At 39.2% G+C, this 16,146-nt stretch overlaps 3 protein-coding genes across 13 annotated transcripts in view; 2 read left to right on the forward strand and 1 right to left on the reverse strand.

Moving 5' to 3' along the window:
• On the forward strand, nt 1-11,871 carry STKLD1 (serine/threonine kinase like domain containing 1). 11 transcript variants are annotated; one of them, XM_046901878.1, is made up of 19 exons: nt 1-46; nt 730-825; nt 1,289-1,333; nt 1,647-1,721; nt 2,377-2,481; nt 2,913-2,983; nt 3,177-3,292; nt 3,780-3,892; nt 3,985-4,145; nt 4,646-4,776; nt 5,417-5,500; nt 6,448-6,564; nt 7,159-7,293; nt 7,889-8,017; nt 8,434-8,577; nt 9,475-9,603; nt 10,110-10,247; nt 10,612-10,691; nt 11,567-11,871. In XM_046901878.1, the coding sequence occupies exons 4-19, from the start codon at nt 1,650-1,652 to the stop codon at nt 11,612-11,614; spliced, it is 1,773 nt and encodes a 590-aa protein (XP_046757834.1). In that variant the 5' UTR covers nt 1-46; nt 730-825; nt 1,289-1,333; nt 1,647-1,649; the 3' UTR covers nt 11,615-11,871. The 11 variants fall into 11 exon arrangements, 10 of the variants coding, with proteins under 10 accessions (XP_046757834.1, XP_004945992.2, XP_004945993.2 ...); XM_004945935.5 differs by having other exon boundaries at nt 18-634; XM_004945936.5 differs by having other exon boundaries at nt 18-634; nt 8,434-8,562.
• REXO4 (REX4 homolog, 3'-5' exonuclease) overlaps nt 10,914-16,146 on the reverse strand; it is a 5,512-nt gene continuing 279 nt past the window's right edge. Inside the window, exons 2-8 of the mRNA XM_415436.7 lie at nt 15,515-15,969; nt 15,073-15,228; nt 14,677-14,870; nt 14,188-14,276; nt 13,793-13,867; nt 13,033-13,107; nt 10,914-12,288 (exon numbers count right to left, since the gene is read on the reverse strand). Of these exons, the coding sequence (XP_415436.4) occupies nt 12,184-12,288; nt 13,033-13,107; nt 13,793-13,867; nt 14,188-14,276; nt 14,677-14,870; nt 15,073-15,228; nt 15,515-15,969 (1,149 nt within the window). The 3' untranslated portion in view covers nt 10,914-12,183. The remainder of the gene's footprint in view (nt 12,289-13,032; nt 13,108-13,792; nt 13,868-14,187; nt 14,277-14,676; nt 14,871-15,072; nt 15,229-15,514; nt 15,970-16,146) is intronic.
• The window catches only part of ADAMTS13 (ADAM metallopeptidase with thrombospondin type 1 motif 13), a 20,330-nt gene continuing 19,240 nt past the window's right edge, over nt 15,057-16,146 (forward strand). The window contains exon 1 of the mRNA XM_040649406.1: nt 15,057-15,231. The gene's annotated coding sequence lies outside the window, so the exon portion shown is untranslated. The remainder of the gene's footprint in view (nt 15,232-16,146) is intronic.

Consider the following 16,146-nt stretch of genomic DNA (forward strand, 5'->3'; position numbering starts at 1 on the left):
GCCGCTCCGCACTTAAAGGGCTCGCAGCGGCTGCTGAGGGGATGGGGTCTGTGTGTGGGTCCTCGCAGTGCGGAGGATGGACGGGTCTTCCTCCTTTCTCCGGCTTTATGGGGCTGCGTTAAAGCTGCATTTTGTTTTTTTCAGCTCAGAATCGCGGCTCGGGGCGCAGGGCGGGATGCCCACTGCTCCTTATCGCCTCAGAGAGCTGCCCGTGATTCGCCTCTCCCAGGCCGCAGCTCAGCTGCCATAGCACTGCGGGAAGCGCCGGGGAAACGGCTGCCGCTCGGCTGTATCTCTCCGCGCAGGGCCGGGCTGCCATCTGCGGCTTTCCTGCCCCCGTTGCTTGCGTACTTATTTTTTGGTCGAAGGTTGGGGGGAGGGAGGTCTTCCTGTTTTAACTGGAAACCCTCATCCGGGAAAACCGCTCTTAAAACTAAAGAAAAAAAAAAAAAATCTGGCTGAGGTGCTGCGGCGAGCCCGCGCTGTGAGGGGGCCAACGGTCATCGCCTCAGCTCGGGCGGGAACGGCGGGGCGGGGGTCGTCTCACAGCACAGCCCCGTCTCACAGCACAGCCCCGCCGCTGTCTTCGCACCAAGCCCCAGGCCGAGCCCGGCTCGCCATGGAGAAATACGAGGTGGTGCTTCAGGGGTCCGGCGAGCAGCGGGCGGGGGATGGCGGGGTGCGTGCCGCTGTAGGCCCGGCTGAGTGTCGGCGCTCTGTGCCCCGCAGGTCCTGCAGCGGCTGCAGCCCGGGGCGTTGGGCACCGTGCTGGTAGCGGGGCTGAAAGCGGAAAGAAACGCGAAGGACAGATTTGTAATAAAGCAGGTGAGAGGGCGGTTGCTAGGAAAACAAGACTCCATCTGTGTGTGTTGCTAATCTCCGTGGCCCCTTCTGGTAGCAACAGGTGAACACGATGGGCAGCTTGGCTGCTTGGTAAGCTTACACCTTACACAGTGCTGTGCTTCTGGAAATTACCAGAATATTGAGAAAGCTTACCAGAAACCAACATAGAACTGCAGAAAATAGGTCTACCCAGTGTGTTTTCAGCTAAGCATACTGCTGCTTTGACAGTGCAGGAGGGCTGGCCTGCTGTCACAGTCATTTATAGCTCTCTTTCTGTCTATCTCCCCAAAACAAGACCGTTCCAATCATCAGATACTCCAGTTATCATTTTAAACTTAAGTCAAATCATACTCAGTTGTCAGTTCTAATCTCAGCAAGATCGTACTTCCTTGAAGTTTCGTTTTCACTACATTACAACCTCAACTTTGTCTTCTGTTTGGTGCAGGTTGAATGCATTGATGAAAAGCAAGCAAATGAGGCCTTGAAGGAGGTATCTGCTGTTCTTTACTAGCTTCGCTTACAGAGGCCGAGCTCTTTAGCAGAACAACGTTTTATCTGAGCATTAAGTATGTAAATAAGGGGGAGGGCAATCTCAGGGGTGTTCTCCCTGCCCTCTGCTTGAGTTCATGCCAGAATTTTGTATTAAATATTCCTATATTTGAATATGTAGATTCAGAGTCACAAACAAAAATGTAGGACACTAAGCTGAATTCCTGTTACCTTTTCCAACAACAGCAGATAGGTTAAAGTAAGTGGAGTATGTGGGGTTTTTTCATCAGTATTTTTTTATTTATTCTATGCAGGCAATGGGTTTGCTACAACTTCATCATTCAAGCATCTGTGCTTACAAGGAAATGTTTGTGACTTGGGATAATGAGGTGAGAATTAACTAGGATTAGTTATAGTTAAAGTTGTAGGCATGTAAGCATTTTTATGTTTGGGCTCATTGCTGCAGGATGCTAAATAAAAGGTTGTTTAGTATGAAATTAACCTGTTTTTTAATTTCTGAATAAATATGGTGAAAATTATGAAGGTATATGGATTGATGTCCATCATGTGGCAGTATTGCATGCTGGCTCAGATTTTGAAATGAAGTTTCTGCTGCTTCTGTCCTGTTTTCTAATGCATACATGATTTTAAGCTGCTTTTGTTCCATCTTCAGCAAACCTGTGTTAGAGAAAAAAACAAAATAAGAAAATTCCCACTTTTATAGAAAGGCAGAAATCCTGAGGTTTTATGCACAAACAATTAGCACTCAGATGAAATTCATGTTGACTTTTATGGATGTATTTTTGACTTGAATTGTCCCATGTTGCTTCATATAAGAAACACTTGATAAAGTTTTGAACAACAGATGCTCTGTTTTTAATATAAGAAAGTAATTACTGTCTGCTTTGTGAGAAATTGAACATCTTGGGACACCTTGGTATTGGTGAACATTACATCTACCAGCTTGGCCAAGTCCTTGGTTTTATCTTTCTTACTGGACATCTGCAAGCAATTAGTCAGTCTTGGTGTGATGTTTTATTACAGATATCATCTCTGTACCTTTGTCTGGTAATGCAGCACTCAGGCCAAGTGGATCTTTCATCTCTGATCAAGACAAAAAGGCAGAAGCCAGAGAAAATAGCAGACGTGGTAAAATGTACAGAAGAGGCATCTAGCTGAACTGACTGAATCTCACTGCATTTATATTTCTTCCTCTGTATTCTGTCTTTCTAGAAGTCATCCCTAAGACCTTCAGAGCACAGTGTTTTGCTGGAGGGTACTTTTGGAAGCTATCTTTGTCCTTAATTGCTGTGGCATTGCTGTAACACTAACTCTTTGTGTAGCTTGTTCTCAAGCAATTGCATCTTTCCCCATTTTACATTTTTATCCATGAAAAATATGGATAATTGTTATTACTGAACGCACACAGTGATGAGCATGTTTATCTATTTGGAGAAAATAGTACTTCCTTACTGGTGGGACCTTACTTCAAACAATGGTATTCTCTTTTGTTGAATATCTAATTTCTCTGTTATGTTATTCTGTGTATGTTATGCTTTCATGTATATACCTATCACCAGGTGCTGCTGAAGTTTTTGGGACAGATGGTGGATGCTTTGTTTTATATACACAAGCAAAATATTTTCCACAGGTGAGCAGAAATCCTGTTCTCTTTGTTTGATGGGTCATTGTTCTTCATTCATTGTTATGAGACTGTTGGCTCAGTACAGCTGCTCACTTAAGAAGTGAATTTTACTTTCTAATGTGCGAAGATGCTGGAAATGTGTAGTTATATATCATTAGAATTTGATTTCACATGCTGATGGAAAATATTTGCATTGCAGAAATCTCAAGCCATCAAACATACTTGTGACTGGTGAAACATCCTTCAAGCTTTGTGACTTTGGTACAGAAACACTTATGACCGACGAATGGAAATGGAAAATAAGAGTGGAAGAAAGTAGATATGTCTTTTTGCTTTGCTTTGCTTTTACAATACTTCAGTTATGGTGGATGTTTTTAATCTTTGGAGAAAAACAAGCCACAAAGTTATCTAGCTTTCCCCTCCTCCGCTTTATACTACTATTCTTCAAAAATGTGAATAGAATATTCAGGGTCAGTTGCCTGCAGCATTAACTGTGTTCACAATTGAAAACTGTCTGTAAATCTCAGAGCTCCTCCGCAACAAGTGCAGTTGAAATCCTTTTTTAGCATGACATATATGCAGCAACATCTTGAAAAATCATGTATTAGTTGTAGTGTCTCTCTCATTCTGTTGCAGCAAATCAACAGTAAAAAAAAAAAAAAGAAAAGAAAAGGAACAACAAACACCACTCTCTGCTACTTGTTTGTAACATACAACTATTGCCTGCAGTTCTTGCCTGTACAAGCAACACTGTGTATAGCACAATGTCAGCAACATTACCTTGGGATTCTTATTTCAACAGATTGCAAGTGTTGGATGGCTCCAGAAGCATTCAGTTTTTCTTTCAGTGATAAGTCAGACATCTGGTCTCTAGGGTGTATCCTACTTGACATGATGACCTGTTTTGTTTTGAATGTATGTAATAATGTTTCATTAAAATATGAGCCCACCACAGAACATCTGTAACTGAGTGTGGGAAAGTTGTACTGTTACTGTACTATTTACAGGCAGAAGAAATCACTTTGTTACTGCAGGATATAAGACGAGACACCAGCCATCTTGATAGAGTTCTGTCCCTAATGGAAATTGGAGAAAACAGTTCTTTGCCTTTATTCCCAGTTTTATCTATGATGCTACAGATTCAGCCCAGCATGAGAACCACAGCAAAGTGAGTTTGAGATGCTTTCCTTTTGATTCCTAAACCCCACCTACCTTCACAAAGACTGTTTGAAAGGATTTGAATCAAAGTTATTAAAAAAAAAAAAAAAAGAGAGAGAGAGAGATTTGGTGTTTTGCTTTTAGAAATGAGCATTCTGATTGTTGTCCTTTTTCTTGAAGAGTTACATGGTAAAATCATATTGCAGGCAACACATTGCAATTTGAGAATGTATACATTTCAATATACAATGGAATATTTTGGTATTGTATCCATTCAAAAAAGCCATTAAGTTAAAGCCTGAGTCTGGCTTGCTTATGGTAAGCTTTTTCATCAACAGTTTTTAAGTAAATTCTGTAAGTTCTGTAAAATATATATATATGTACATATATCTATTCTTCAAACAGTATTATTTAACTTTTTATGTCAAAATGAAGTGAAGCCTGTAGAACTTTCTCTGTAGCTTACCAGATCTAATTTATTGGTACTACTTGTCTCTCTCCTAACTCTAGGGATCTGATCGATGTGCCATTTATTGGGGAATGTCTGATTGTTGCTAGTTCATCTGTAATAAAACAGAAGAAGTCTTTGGCTTCCTGTGTAATAGATATGTTCCTTGAGGGAGGAATCGGAAGCATTCTAGGTAATAAGGAAGACAAATTTAATAATAGCTATTCTTTTTTGTAGGAAAGAAACCAATATCTTTTCCAGTCAGCATGTATTCTACGTGAAAATGAATTATTGGACTTTCATTTTATTTAAATTGAAATAGCATGCTCTTTAGTGGAAAAATCACTTTACAGCCTTGTCTGCAACATGCTTAGTTTAGCAGCCATTTGTACTGTGCACATCAAATGGGGCCAGAAATAATTTTTCAGAAAACTTGGGAACCATGCTTACTGTGCCTTTATACTACCACGTTTGCCCATTTATGCCAACAAAGGAATTGCTCTGTTATTTTATTTATGAGCAAGGATGGGGTTGTCTTAATGTAAAAAGCCACAGGAGTGATTTAAAGCCCCTAGCCCTGCCTTGATTCAGTACTCTAACAGTTCCCCAAAATGTGTGTGAAATACAGAGATCACTGAGATGGAACATAACGTAACACACTGGAACATTTAATGATTGATGCATTAGGGAAAAAGGGCTTCCCTTTCAAGAGTCATAAGTTGCATTATTTCCATTTATGTGAATTCGTGTCTTGCACAAAAATAGATAAAGTTTGAGTGATTTTTGTGTTTTGTTTCAAATGATGAAAAGAATTTCCTTTTTTTTTAACATAGAATTCATGCAAGCTTTCTGGGATGTAGAAGAAGCACAGGCTAAAGCCATGCAACACCTGGCCCACTTTGTAGGAGATAAAAGTGGTAAGGTACTGCTTTGTTTATTTGTGCTTTTCTTTCCTTACCTTTTGAGATAATAGGAAGAAGAAAAAAATCTCACTGCAATGATAGTGAAACTGCTCTCTTTCTGATCTTTTGAGCATGCTGTAATAGACCACTCATTGATGTGATTGTATTGGTACTTGTTTGTAAAAGTTTTTGTTGAAAAGCAGAGGTATTTTACTGTGTAAGAAAAATGGGCAATGGAAACATAGTGATGTTTAAATTGTGAACTGAGTTGAATGGTCAAACTAACATTAATTGAGGAAGGTAATTCATATAATAAAAGAACTAAAACACAGAAGTGTTTAATATCTGTAATTAATAAGTGTAGGGGAACTGTTAGGTCAGGGCTTGAACTGGTGATTGAGCACCTGGTGAAGGTCTGTGGTTGCCCATGGAGCACAGGCAAATTGTTTGCACCTGTGCTCCCCACACCACCAGAAGGGGTGGGCCCAGGGTGCAGTTCCTCTGGGCTCATATAAAGGCCAGGCACTGAAGGGAGAGCATTTCTTGGAGCTGGGCTGCTTCCTGAAGAGGAGTGCTGTGCAGTCAGAGAGTCTATTTGCTTCCTGGGTGTGTTTAGTTCTTCTTTTTGTGTGTGTATACTGGCCTACCTGCAGATACTTTGCCTGGTTTTGCTAGGAACCTGTCAGAAACAATTTTGCTTCTTCAGCAGAGCAATAAGGAAAGAGTAACTTTTTTTTTTTTTTCTCCTTAGAGTTGACTTCATTTTCAATACTCTTATTGAAGAAAAGTTTATTATTCTCTTTGGTTCAGGAATGTTGTTTTGAAATAACCCATTATTTGCAGGGACTCAAATTAGCTTGCAACTGAAACTCTCATGTTTTGAAGCATAACCATCTTTTGAGCAATCTAAGTAATTGATTGTTTAACTGAATCTTATCTCAAGTTATTTCTCTTCCCCCCAGCTCTGCCCTATCTGCTAACGTTCACAGAATTGATTGTTTTTGCCTTGAAGACTCATACAAATTGTTTCAAGTTACAAGTAGATGGTTGCAGTTTATTGCTTGAAGTTCTCAGTCAAGGTACGGTTATGAGACTTCCAACTAACACTGGGTAATGCAACCTATCTCTCGTAGTGTTACATGTAAGAGATAAAGTTTGAAATGATTTCTGAAATATTTTCAGGGGCTAAATTTAAGGTAATGGAAAGATTTATCTAGCTTTAATAAAAGCCTGGATTCTCATGGGCTTTCTTTAGAGTAGACATAAATCCATTTTGTGTTAAAGTGTAAATTTTAAATCCAGAATACTGGTTTTAGGCTACTAAATCTGTTTCTTCTTATGAATAAGAGATTTTCAGTGTTTTGCTGTTTGAATCTCAAAGTGTAAAAGTACATACTTTTATGTATGTACTTGTATTTATGTATACAAGTACATCTTGCTTTTTCATATTGTTCCTTCTGCCTTTTTTCTTGGCAATGTACTATAATAACTGACTATGTTACAGGATTGAGAGTAATAAGAGTTATATTTCAGGAAAAATAAGAGAAAATTTTAAATAACTTTAGGATTTGTTATGCAAAGAAATGCTGTTAGTTGAATGCTTTACCTAAGAAGAGAGCTGGAGGTTCAAACTTCAAAGCCACTGAAATCCGTGTTATTCCAATGCTTGACAGCTCTAGAACAGGATGTGGTGATGGTTCTGGATGAGAATGTGATCAACTCTCTGTTAGAGATAGTGAGAAGGCACTCTGAAGATGAAGAGCTTCTTTCACTGATCTGCCCATTACTGATGATGATTTCAGCTGATGGTTGGTCACTCTGTTTTTTTGGGGAGGATATTCTTATTTTCCCACTTTTGTGATGTAATCTGAGATAAATGCAAAACTGATGACTTCACTGATATGTTGACACTTGTAGGCGCATTGTAGTGTCTGTTCAATGTTCATCAGAAGAGTGTTTTGTAAGTAGTCCTGGTATTTAGCTGAAGTGGGGTAACCTATGTAGACTAACTTGTACAAAGTGTCATGAAGGGTCTACATTTATACAAGTAAAGTTACTGTGTAATACCAAACTTTATATGTTGTTTCAAACTCTGATGAGGTGATTTCCGCTGAGAAGTTGCAAACACTTAAGAATAGAGGAATTCCTCCCCTCCCAGTTCCTTTTCTGTCAATTGCAGATCTGTAAGGAAAATTGATTGGCTAAAATCTGTTTGAAAGAGTCACTTAAGCTAAACACTTTGCTTAAGTACATCACATTAAGGAATCCAATCTGTTTTTTTTTTTCTTGTGATGTTTACTGTTTTTGTTATCACTGTTTAAATATGTTAGTTATCTGTTGTGGGCACAGTGAGCAGGACAAATATGCTAGATTTCATAGGATTTCTTTCTGTGTGCCCTCTAGAAGTTGTTGCGGAAAATCTAAGGAAAGCTGGATTAACTTCAGATCTTCTGTCAATTTTATGTAACTTTATTCATAATGAGCAGATCTGCCACACTAGCTGTGCAGTTCTCTGGAGCTTGGCTGTGAGTGGTAAGTGGAAGATATGCCCAATTGCACTTGATGTGTTTTATTTCCTCTGCATGACAAAATACCCATTTGATTTATGTGACCAGTGAAATGCCCACCCCATGGACTGTTTTCAGTTCAAAATGTTATTTTTGGAGAATTCCTGCCGTGATGTCCAAATATAATTTAAATGGCAGAGGAAAGTCGCTCCTGGAGAAGTTCAGCTTTCTGCAATGGCCAATATTATGTAGTAGTGCTGTAAAACTTTGCATATTTTGAATTTGTTCCCTTTCTGTTGTCTGTGCTAAAATAATGTTGTGTTATTCCAGTGCCACCACCCATTAATGTTTTATTGATATAATTTGACATGTTCTGTGCTTATGACAGTATTACTTGATTAAATGGCTCTATGCATTTCTTCTTTTTTTATGGTAATTTAGAGAACAGTGTAGACCAAGTAATGCTGCAAAGTGCTGTCCCCATTATCACCGCAGTCATTCAAGAGCACCTCCAGAATGGAGCAGTTCTGAAGTCAGCTTGCTCAGCTTTGTGGGCGCTGTCACTGCAAGGTGTGTTTTCCCAAGGTATTTTCACTGTCTCCTGTGCATGGGAAAGGCCAAACACTTCTGTCAGTTGGTTCTTGAAATACAGACTGCTTGGCCTCAGCAGGCTCTGCAGGTGGCAGCAGTTAGAAACCTATCCTCTTAATAAACTCTCCTTGTGTTCTCTCCTGATGCTGTGATGAAGCTGTTTTGGAAGAACCATGGCGTTTATGTAACTAGATACTGTTGATGTGTGGATACTGCAAGGATCCACAGCTACAGCAGTTTATGTTGTGCAGAGCACCCTGCCTGGCCTCTCTTGAGACCAAGAATCCCACTTGTGTTACTCTGTTATGTGCTACTAGTTTGAACATGCTCTTATCATGATGTGTGGATACATACAGGTTTTGTTCAGGTTTGATTGTTTTGGGCCATCTGCTTTGTAATTAGGCAACATTTCAGATGAAAAAGTAAAATGTGTATCTCTTTCATGGCATGCACACAAATGAATGTATCTTTGCAATACTATTCTGTTTCTCCCATGTGCAAGAATATTGCCATATGTTTACCTACTGCCCTGTGCTCCTACCATTCTTTCCCAGAAGAGGAGCTGAAAAGGACACATTGAGCCTTGCACTCTTTTCTTCTTTCTAGTGCCTACCAGTAGAATATGTTGAGTGTTTGGGATTCTCCATTCCTTTTAGCTTGGAGCATGCAAGGAAATCTTGATGTAAAAGACATATCAGATTTTTTTTCCTGGGCTTCTAGAGGAACTCACAGTAAGACTTTATTAGGCCTATATTACTGTTATATGGGCTTTCACACCCTTTCTTTCTTTTGATGCATGGTTAAATGTCCCTTCAAAAACAGGAGGTAGAAATTGAGATGAGTATTTAAAACATTAGTGTTTTGATTTTTTTTTTTATTTTTATTTTAAAGGTTTTTTAACTGAAAATGACTATGAGCCCACAACAGTGCTTCTGATGGATGCACTCAGGATGAACCTGGAAAAACCAATGCTGGTGAATAATACCTGCCTGGCATTAGCAAGCCTTCTAAGGCTATCTGGTAACTCTGAATAATTAGTTTTTGTTAATTGCAAATCACCTCAGACGTAGGCATTTCTGTGTAGTTCAAAAGTTCATAGTGGAATTGAGATTGTCATCTGCTCTGCTTTGTTAATCATTTCTTTCTTGCAGAGCAGGGAGGAAGAACAGTAAAACTGGAAGTGCAATTTTCTTTCTTCTTGTGGATGTGGCATGCATGTCTGAGAAGCAGATCAGCACAGTCTCATTATTAACTTGAGCGTTCTCACTTTATTTACAGTATAAATGGGTAGAGCTCAGAGAAACAATAAATATGAAAATATTGCCTCTTCTATGCAACGTCATGCTGCATATGTAGTTCTCTACTTGTCCAAATAATCTTCAGAATAGCTTCTAGAAAGGCTGAAAAGAATGGATGTGACTTCCTGGAGAAATGTTATATGTGTGCTGCCAGGGGCAAGGGACCAGAAAGCAGATAGCACAGTCTGCACATACGAATTAGTCCAGCAGCATTTGTTTCCCTTTCAGAAATAGCAGCTTTGAGATTTATAACGGATTCAAAAGGCAGTGGAATAAACCTGATCAAAGATGCCTACCGCTTCTACTGTGATGATCCACAAGTGGTGGAAAGTATCTGTGTGCTGATTAATGAGATGGTTCAGTATGGTAAGACTATGGTGTCATTTGTTCAGTCTCTTCCCCCCCCCCTCCCCCCCCCCCCCCATGCTCACCCCCAGAAAAGAGCAAACAGTGAAGAAGCAGTAGCTACTCAGGTAAATTGAAATTGCTCTCTGGAAAGACTTACTAGATACATGAGAAGGGAAGAATTATTGGAATTGTAATTATTCAACAACAAGAAAGAATGGGATTAATTCACAAATGCCTTTGTAATGTACAGATGTTCTAACTTCATCTTATCTTGCATTCTATTTGTATAGATCTATTTCCTTTCTGCTCCTCTTTAGTCCCTGCTAAAACCACTGGAAATTATACTAGTAATTGTAAATTATCCTTTTCATTTATGTTCTAGACGACGTTATGCTGGATATGTTGTCACAGCAAATGGAAGAGTTGCTGTCTGAAATAAAAAGCCGGTTTCCATCTAGCATGGTATGTAGAAGTCACTGACAATAAAGGGTGCTTGCTTAATATTACAGACTTTGTCATTCTCAAATGTTGGCATAACATACTTCAGAACTTTACAGAAGAATTGTGTGTATATGGTGTGAACAGTGAGGTTGTACAAATACACTTCTAATTGTTTGCCTGAAGGGTTAAGTTGAATTCCAACACAGTCGTACTGGGGAAAAACTGTTGAAACACCAGAAACAGTGAAGTTATTCAACCTATTTAATGTGTTATTCTAAAATTTCCTTTACAAAGGCTTGCTGTCAGGTAGCCATCAATTAGACAATTAGGTGTCTTTTTTCCAGCAAGCCAATATAACTGGCTAGTCTTATAACACTGTTTTTTTTCAGTTATGCATTTAGTCTGCTTACATAAATTGTCTCAGGCAGTTGCAAACAAACTTGTTCTCCGCTGTCTCCTGCAGGCACTGCCTGAAGCATATTAATGAAAACTGAAGCTATAAGTTAGTGCATTAAAAAAGCAAACAGAAATCAGAAGAAAGCAGCTCCCTCTGTTGTAAATGCAATTTGTTGTTCCCTGTGTTCCACAATGAAGACAAGGCAGACAGACAAGACCGGAATCTCTTAATCTAGCAGTACGCTGTGTGGCATGCAACTGCTAGTTCTCTGAAACCTGTACCTTGCTACCTTCCACTATTTAAATTATTAAAAGCGCGGCATTAGTTGTAATTAACAGAATGAATACTGCTTTGGATTTTCCAGAATCAAACCCCATGTGTTTAAAACATCATTTGTTTTAAAGGCCTATTTTAAGCACAGTTCTTTATTAACAAAGTATAAAAATAATTGAAACAACAAGGTAGTCTTATATTTATCAGTTCTCATATTTCTCTCCAGGAGATTATGACCCTTGCGGATACAGCACTTTTGAAACTGCAGGAGTAAAGTAAAAGCTTTCTGTATAAGAACAAGACCTGTAGACTTCTGGCTCAGATATAAAAGCCTGGATCATCCTGAAGTATTTTACAAGATATTTCTCACCAGGAAGATTAATATTGGACCATTAACAATACTTAAATAATTCTATGTTCTCTTTAGTTACCACAACAGTGAGACTAATAGCAATACTTAAGAGCTTGCCTTACCTTGTAGACTTCAAAAATATCCAAAATAAAGGTTTTAGTCTTGAGAGTTTCAGTAAAGGAGTATCAGTTTCTTTCTGCACCTATAATAATTTGCAAACTTTCTCTTTTTATTGCTCATTTAGTATTTATTTCCTTTCCAAGTACTTCACAAATGCAGGCATTTGCAAGTATTGTTCAATTAGGTGTATGTACTATCCAGAAAGGGGATACTTCAGCAGTATTATTGTATGGCAGCAATGTTCACGTACTCTGAGTTTTTGTTTGTATTACTTTATGAAATTGCTGCTGTTAGTTCTGAGTAGCTCTCCCTGAACTTGCCTGGGATCTGACAGCAAAGCAGCAAATGCAGTTAAAGAACACAGTATGGAATCATTCAAGTTTCACAGTTTGTCTTTTAGATTTGTTCTTAAGAGCAGCTTCCCATTCCTTTTTCTCTAAGGTGTACAGTCTCATAGCTGCTTGTGCATCCTGAATCTAAAAGAAAACAGAACAGGAGGCTTAATAAAACATGGCTTGACATGATTTAAAAATGTTATTGTTAATAAACAGTGAAATTGCTCATTTTAATACATCCTTTCAAGTAATGTTTCATAATCTCCTTCTAGATTCAGATCTTGAGTGACTAGTGGACGGAGGTGAACGTGTAAGGTGCCCACTACAATGCTATGCAATGTTCTCTCTGATTGTGACTTGGAAAATCATCATGAAAAAATAGTCTTGATTACAGTACCTTGGAGATACCTTCACAATTTGCTTGTTTTTTCAATTCCTTTACCTGTTAACTTCAGTGTTTCAGTGGATAAGAGGATATAACTGCTAAGAGTAGGCTCTCACTATTGATGCATTTATTTCTATCCTATTCATCATAGCATGACAGTGCACTGTGCTGCTTTTAATGTAAGCAATTGGAACTTTGACATTACTTTTCTCCCTGGGGATCTTAAAATAACAAGAATTAACATAATTGGTATTTAAAAATACAGTTGACTTGTGCAAAAGAAGTTTATGAAAGTAAAGAATCCAAGTGGTATGAAGCATGTGCCACTAAGAAAGCTTTGATGGCAACCTTTTTACATGGTTGTATCCAAGCAGAGCTTGCTGACTTTTGTTGAGAGGCTAGAATGAAGGCACAAGACTCTGGACTGAACTCTAATCCCAGAACCCATGTGTACCATGTTGTTAATCTACCCTAAAAAGCTACATTGATGAGGTACATACCGAGCAGTGCTCTGATGTCTGCACCTGAACATCTAGAAGTCTATCACAGAGCAGCTTCAATGATGGCCGTGCATTCTAGAAATATAAAGATTGAATCATGCTTTGTCACACTGCTTGAATTATGTATGTGTATATATACAGCTTCCCTTGGTGAACTGGCAAAGAGAATTAATGAATTATGAGGCTTATGCACATCTGTATGCACTGCTTAGAGGATTTTCTATGTAGTACCACAACCCTAAGGTTTATGTTTGAGGGTTTTTTTACTGTGAAAAACAGTATATAGTTATGAAATGTAAAATAAGGTCCTATATCTTTACTTCTGGAGTCTAAGTAGAAGCTTGAAACCATCTATATTTTTTAATATCTATATACAAATGATATTACTAAGAATATAATATATAGTTACAGTTATAGTAAGGATAACTTAATAGAACTGTATAATCTTATTTTGCTATTCCAGGAGAAGCATTATGGAGACCATGTATGTGCTGAGGAGTGGGAGGATTGCTGAAGTTTGTGCAGAGGTATTACAGGTAATATTTGTAACTAACAAGATAGTATTGCTATACTTCAAACACTAAATAAGCATTCAGTTAGATTCGTATTTTAAACCAACAAAAAGTATGTACATCTGTTTCAGGTTGGAAAGAAGAAATGGGGACAAGTGAGGCAAGCATAGGAGTGAGTGGGCTAGAATCTGGGAGTCAGCAGCTCACGTGTCAGTTAATCAAGGTACTCCTTTCCATCACTTTCTTACCTTGACTCTCTGTCTGAAAGGTTTGTATTTTTGTGTGTCACGTATTTTCTTCTTAGGATGATCAAGAAATAGGACCTGAAAGAAATTGTATTTCCAGTGTAAAGAGTGCTGCTACACAAAAATTTATATAGCTGAATGTACAGCTTCCTGCTCTTCAGTATCCAAATCAGTGCTGTTAAGATCAGTGTGGAAGCTGAAGAACTTGGTGTGCCAGTACACAGGGCTACACTTGGTACAGTGTGAGAAGACAAGAAACTAAGCGAACAGTTAAAAAGCAGTCGTTTCTGGGAGTTCAGGTGTGTTACCTGACTGGTCCAGGAAGATAAATTATAAATTAATTAATTTTCAGTGTTTGGAGCTTTGTCTTCAAAGTAACAAATCTGCAGCCATATTACCTTTAGGTCATTGTGTAATGCATGCCCAACTAAAATCCTTCCATTCAAGATATCAGCGACTTCCTTCTGAACTGTTTTAAAATCTTCACCTAAAGATAACACAATGAAACACTTTGCATTAGACACACAAAACATCTAAGCAACCTACAATTAGAATATGGCAAAAGACAGTTATGCCTTTTGGGACTGTGGTCCCAATCAATCCTCTGCTTCTTACAGGAGCATAGAGCCTTCCATAAAGAGCACAGCAATAAAAGGAAGCAAACTTCTGAATTATTTCCATACCATCATTAACAAGTATATTTCTAATGGGATATTAGTGACCACTTTGTTTAAAAAAAAGTACTTCTCCCAATTTTTCATACCATACAGACTAAAGTTTCTTTTTCAAAACCAGTCTAACAATTTTTCGAGCTCAGCCAGGGAGGATTTTGTGGTAGCCTCTTAAATCTGCCTTCCTTAAAGAACATTTTGGGAAAGAGCTCCTACCTGTCTTTAGATGCTCAGGTCGTATGCCACTAACAGCTGTTCTGTAATCTGTCACCTCTTCTGTAGGCTTGACGTACTTGTCATAAATGCACTTTCCAAAGAGGTTCACGATGGACACACGGGCCACAATGCTGTCTTCGCCGCTGGGTCCCACTCCCACCATCTCACAGTCCATAGCTACAGCTCTTGTAAGACTGAAAAGAAAGACAACTCAGTGACACATCTCTTTACAGGGACCACAAAGCGAAGCTGCGAGGTCACACATTGATACAAACAGAAAAAACTCAGCGGTTTGACTGTCAGCAGACTCAGATGTCAGCTTAAACTTTGTCTGCATCTATTAGAAGGTAATCTTGATGCCTCTGCTGCTGTGCTTCCTGCTGGAACACCACTCACCCTCCAGAAGACTTCTCTTTAACCAGCACCTGCTCCACAGACTGTTTGGATTGGCCTGCTTCAAGTCCCAGTTTCCTTCTAGCAACTTCTGCTGCTTCAGGTCCTATTGCTGCTTCGATGTCTTTTGGATCAACATCATCAAACCAGATGTCAGCCCTGGTAAGTATAAATTTAATTACGTTAAGTAGTCTTAAAGTGACTGTGCATCTCTATAGTGTACTAAAAGCAGATTTGTTTTTTTTTTAAATCAAGAAAGCAGCTCTCTGAAAAGTAGTCTATGCTGTCATCTATGCAGACTTATTGCTGTATGTGAGGAGGGGCAGCATGCATCTTCTGTTGCCCAAAATCTAGCCTGAAAGAGCACAGCTATTTGGAACGTACTTCTCTGTATGCCCCCTAAAATAAACTTTCATGTGCATGTGCTGATGCCTGAAGTACTCACTCTTTGGGCTGCTGCACTGCAGCTTCAGCTTTCCTCTTCTTATGTTTCACGTCGCTCTTCTCCTTTTCAATATTGCCATTTTTCCTTTTTTCTTTACAGCTCTTCCCGTCGCTTTTGGTGCCATTCCAATTCTTGTCCTCTTCAGCCTTCCTGGGTTTGGGCCCAGCCATAGGAGTGCTGCCATCAGCACAACTCTTGGCCCTCTTATCTGTGTGTTTAGGCTTTGAATTCTTGTCTGTTGCAGCCTTCTTGGATTTCACCTTGGCCAGAGGAGGACTGTGTGCAGTAGGACCCCTGTCCTTTTTATTCGTGGATTTGGGTTTCAACACATTTTCATCCCCAGTGCCAGCTGGAACCTGTTGGCTGTTTCCCTCTTTGAGCAGATGCTGCTTCTTGGTGTTTGTCTGAGCTGAAGGGAGGGGCTCATTCGAGGTGCTTGCCTTCTGCTTCAGTAGCTAAAAGGGCCAAAGAAAAAGGGGGGAAAAAGAAGAGAGAGACATTATCTCCTTGATCGTCTCCCTTCAGCTCTCCCCTGACATCACTGCTCTGAGGACTGAAGCAGAGCAGGGCTCTGCTGGCTGTAACGCCGCATCCCCGTGGGTTATTATTAGACACAAAAAGTCTTTTTAAAT

The sequence above is a fragment of the Gallus gallus genome, chromosome 17, assembly GCF_016699485.2.
Source record: "Gallus gallus isolate bGalGal1 chromosome 17, bGalGal1.mat.broiler.GRCg7b, whole genome shotgun sequence".
In the NCBI taxonomy this organism is placed as follows: domain Eukaryota; kingdom Metazoa; phylum Chordata; class Aves; order Galliformes; family Phasianidae; genus Gallus; species Gallus gallus.

Bases quoted from the DNA above. Each gene is read 5' to 3' on its own strand.
- STKLD1 (XM_004945935.5), top strand. The intron at 4,146-4,645 runs GTGAGTTTGAGA...TCCTAACTCTAG, and splicing joins AGCATGAGAACCACAGCAAA to GGATCTGATCGATGTGCCAT. The intron at 7,294-7,888 runs GTTGGTCACTCT...TGTGCCCTCTAG, and splicing joins GATGATGATTTCAGCTGATG to AAGTTGTTGCGGAAAATCTA.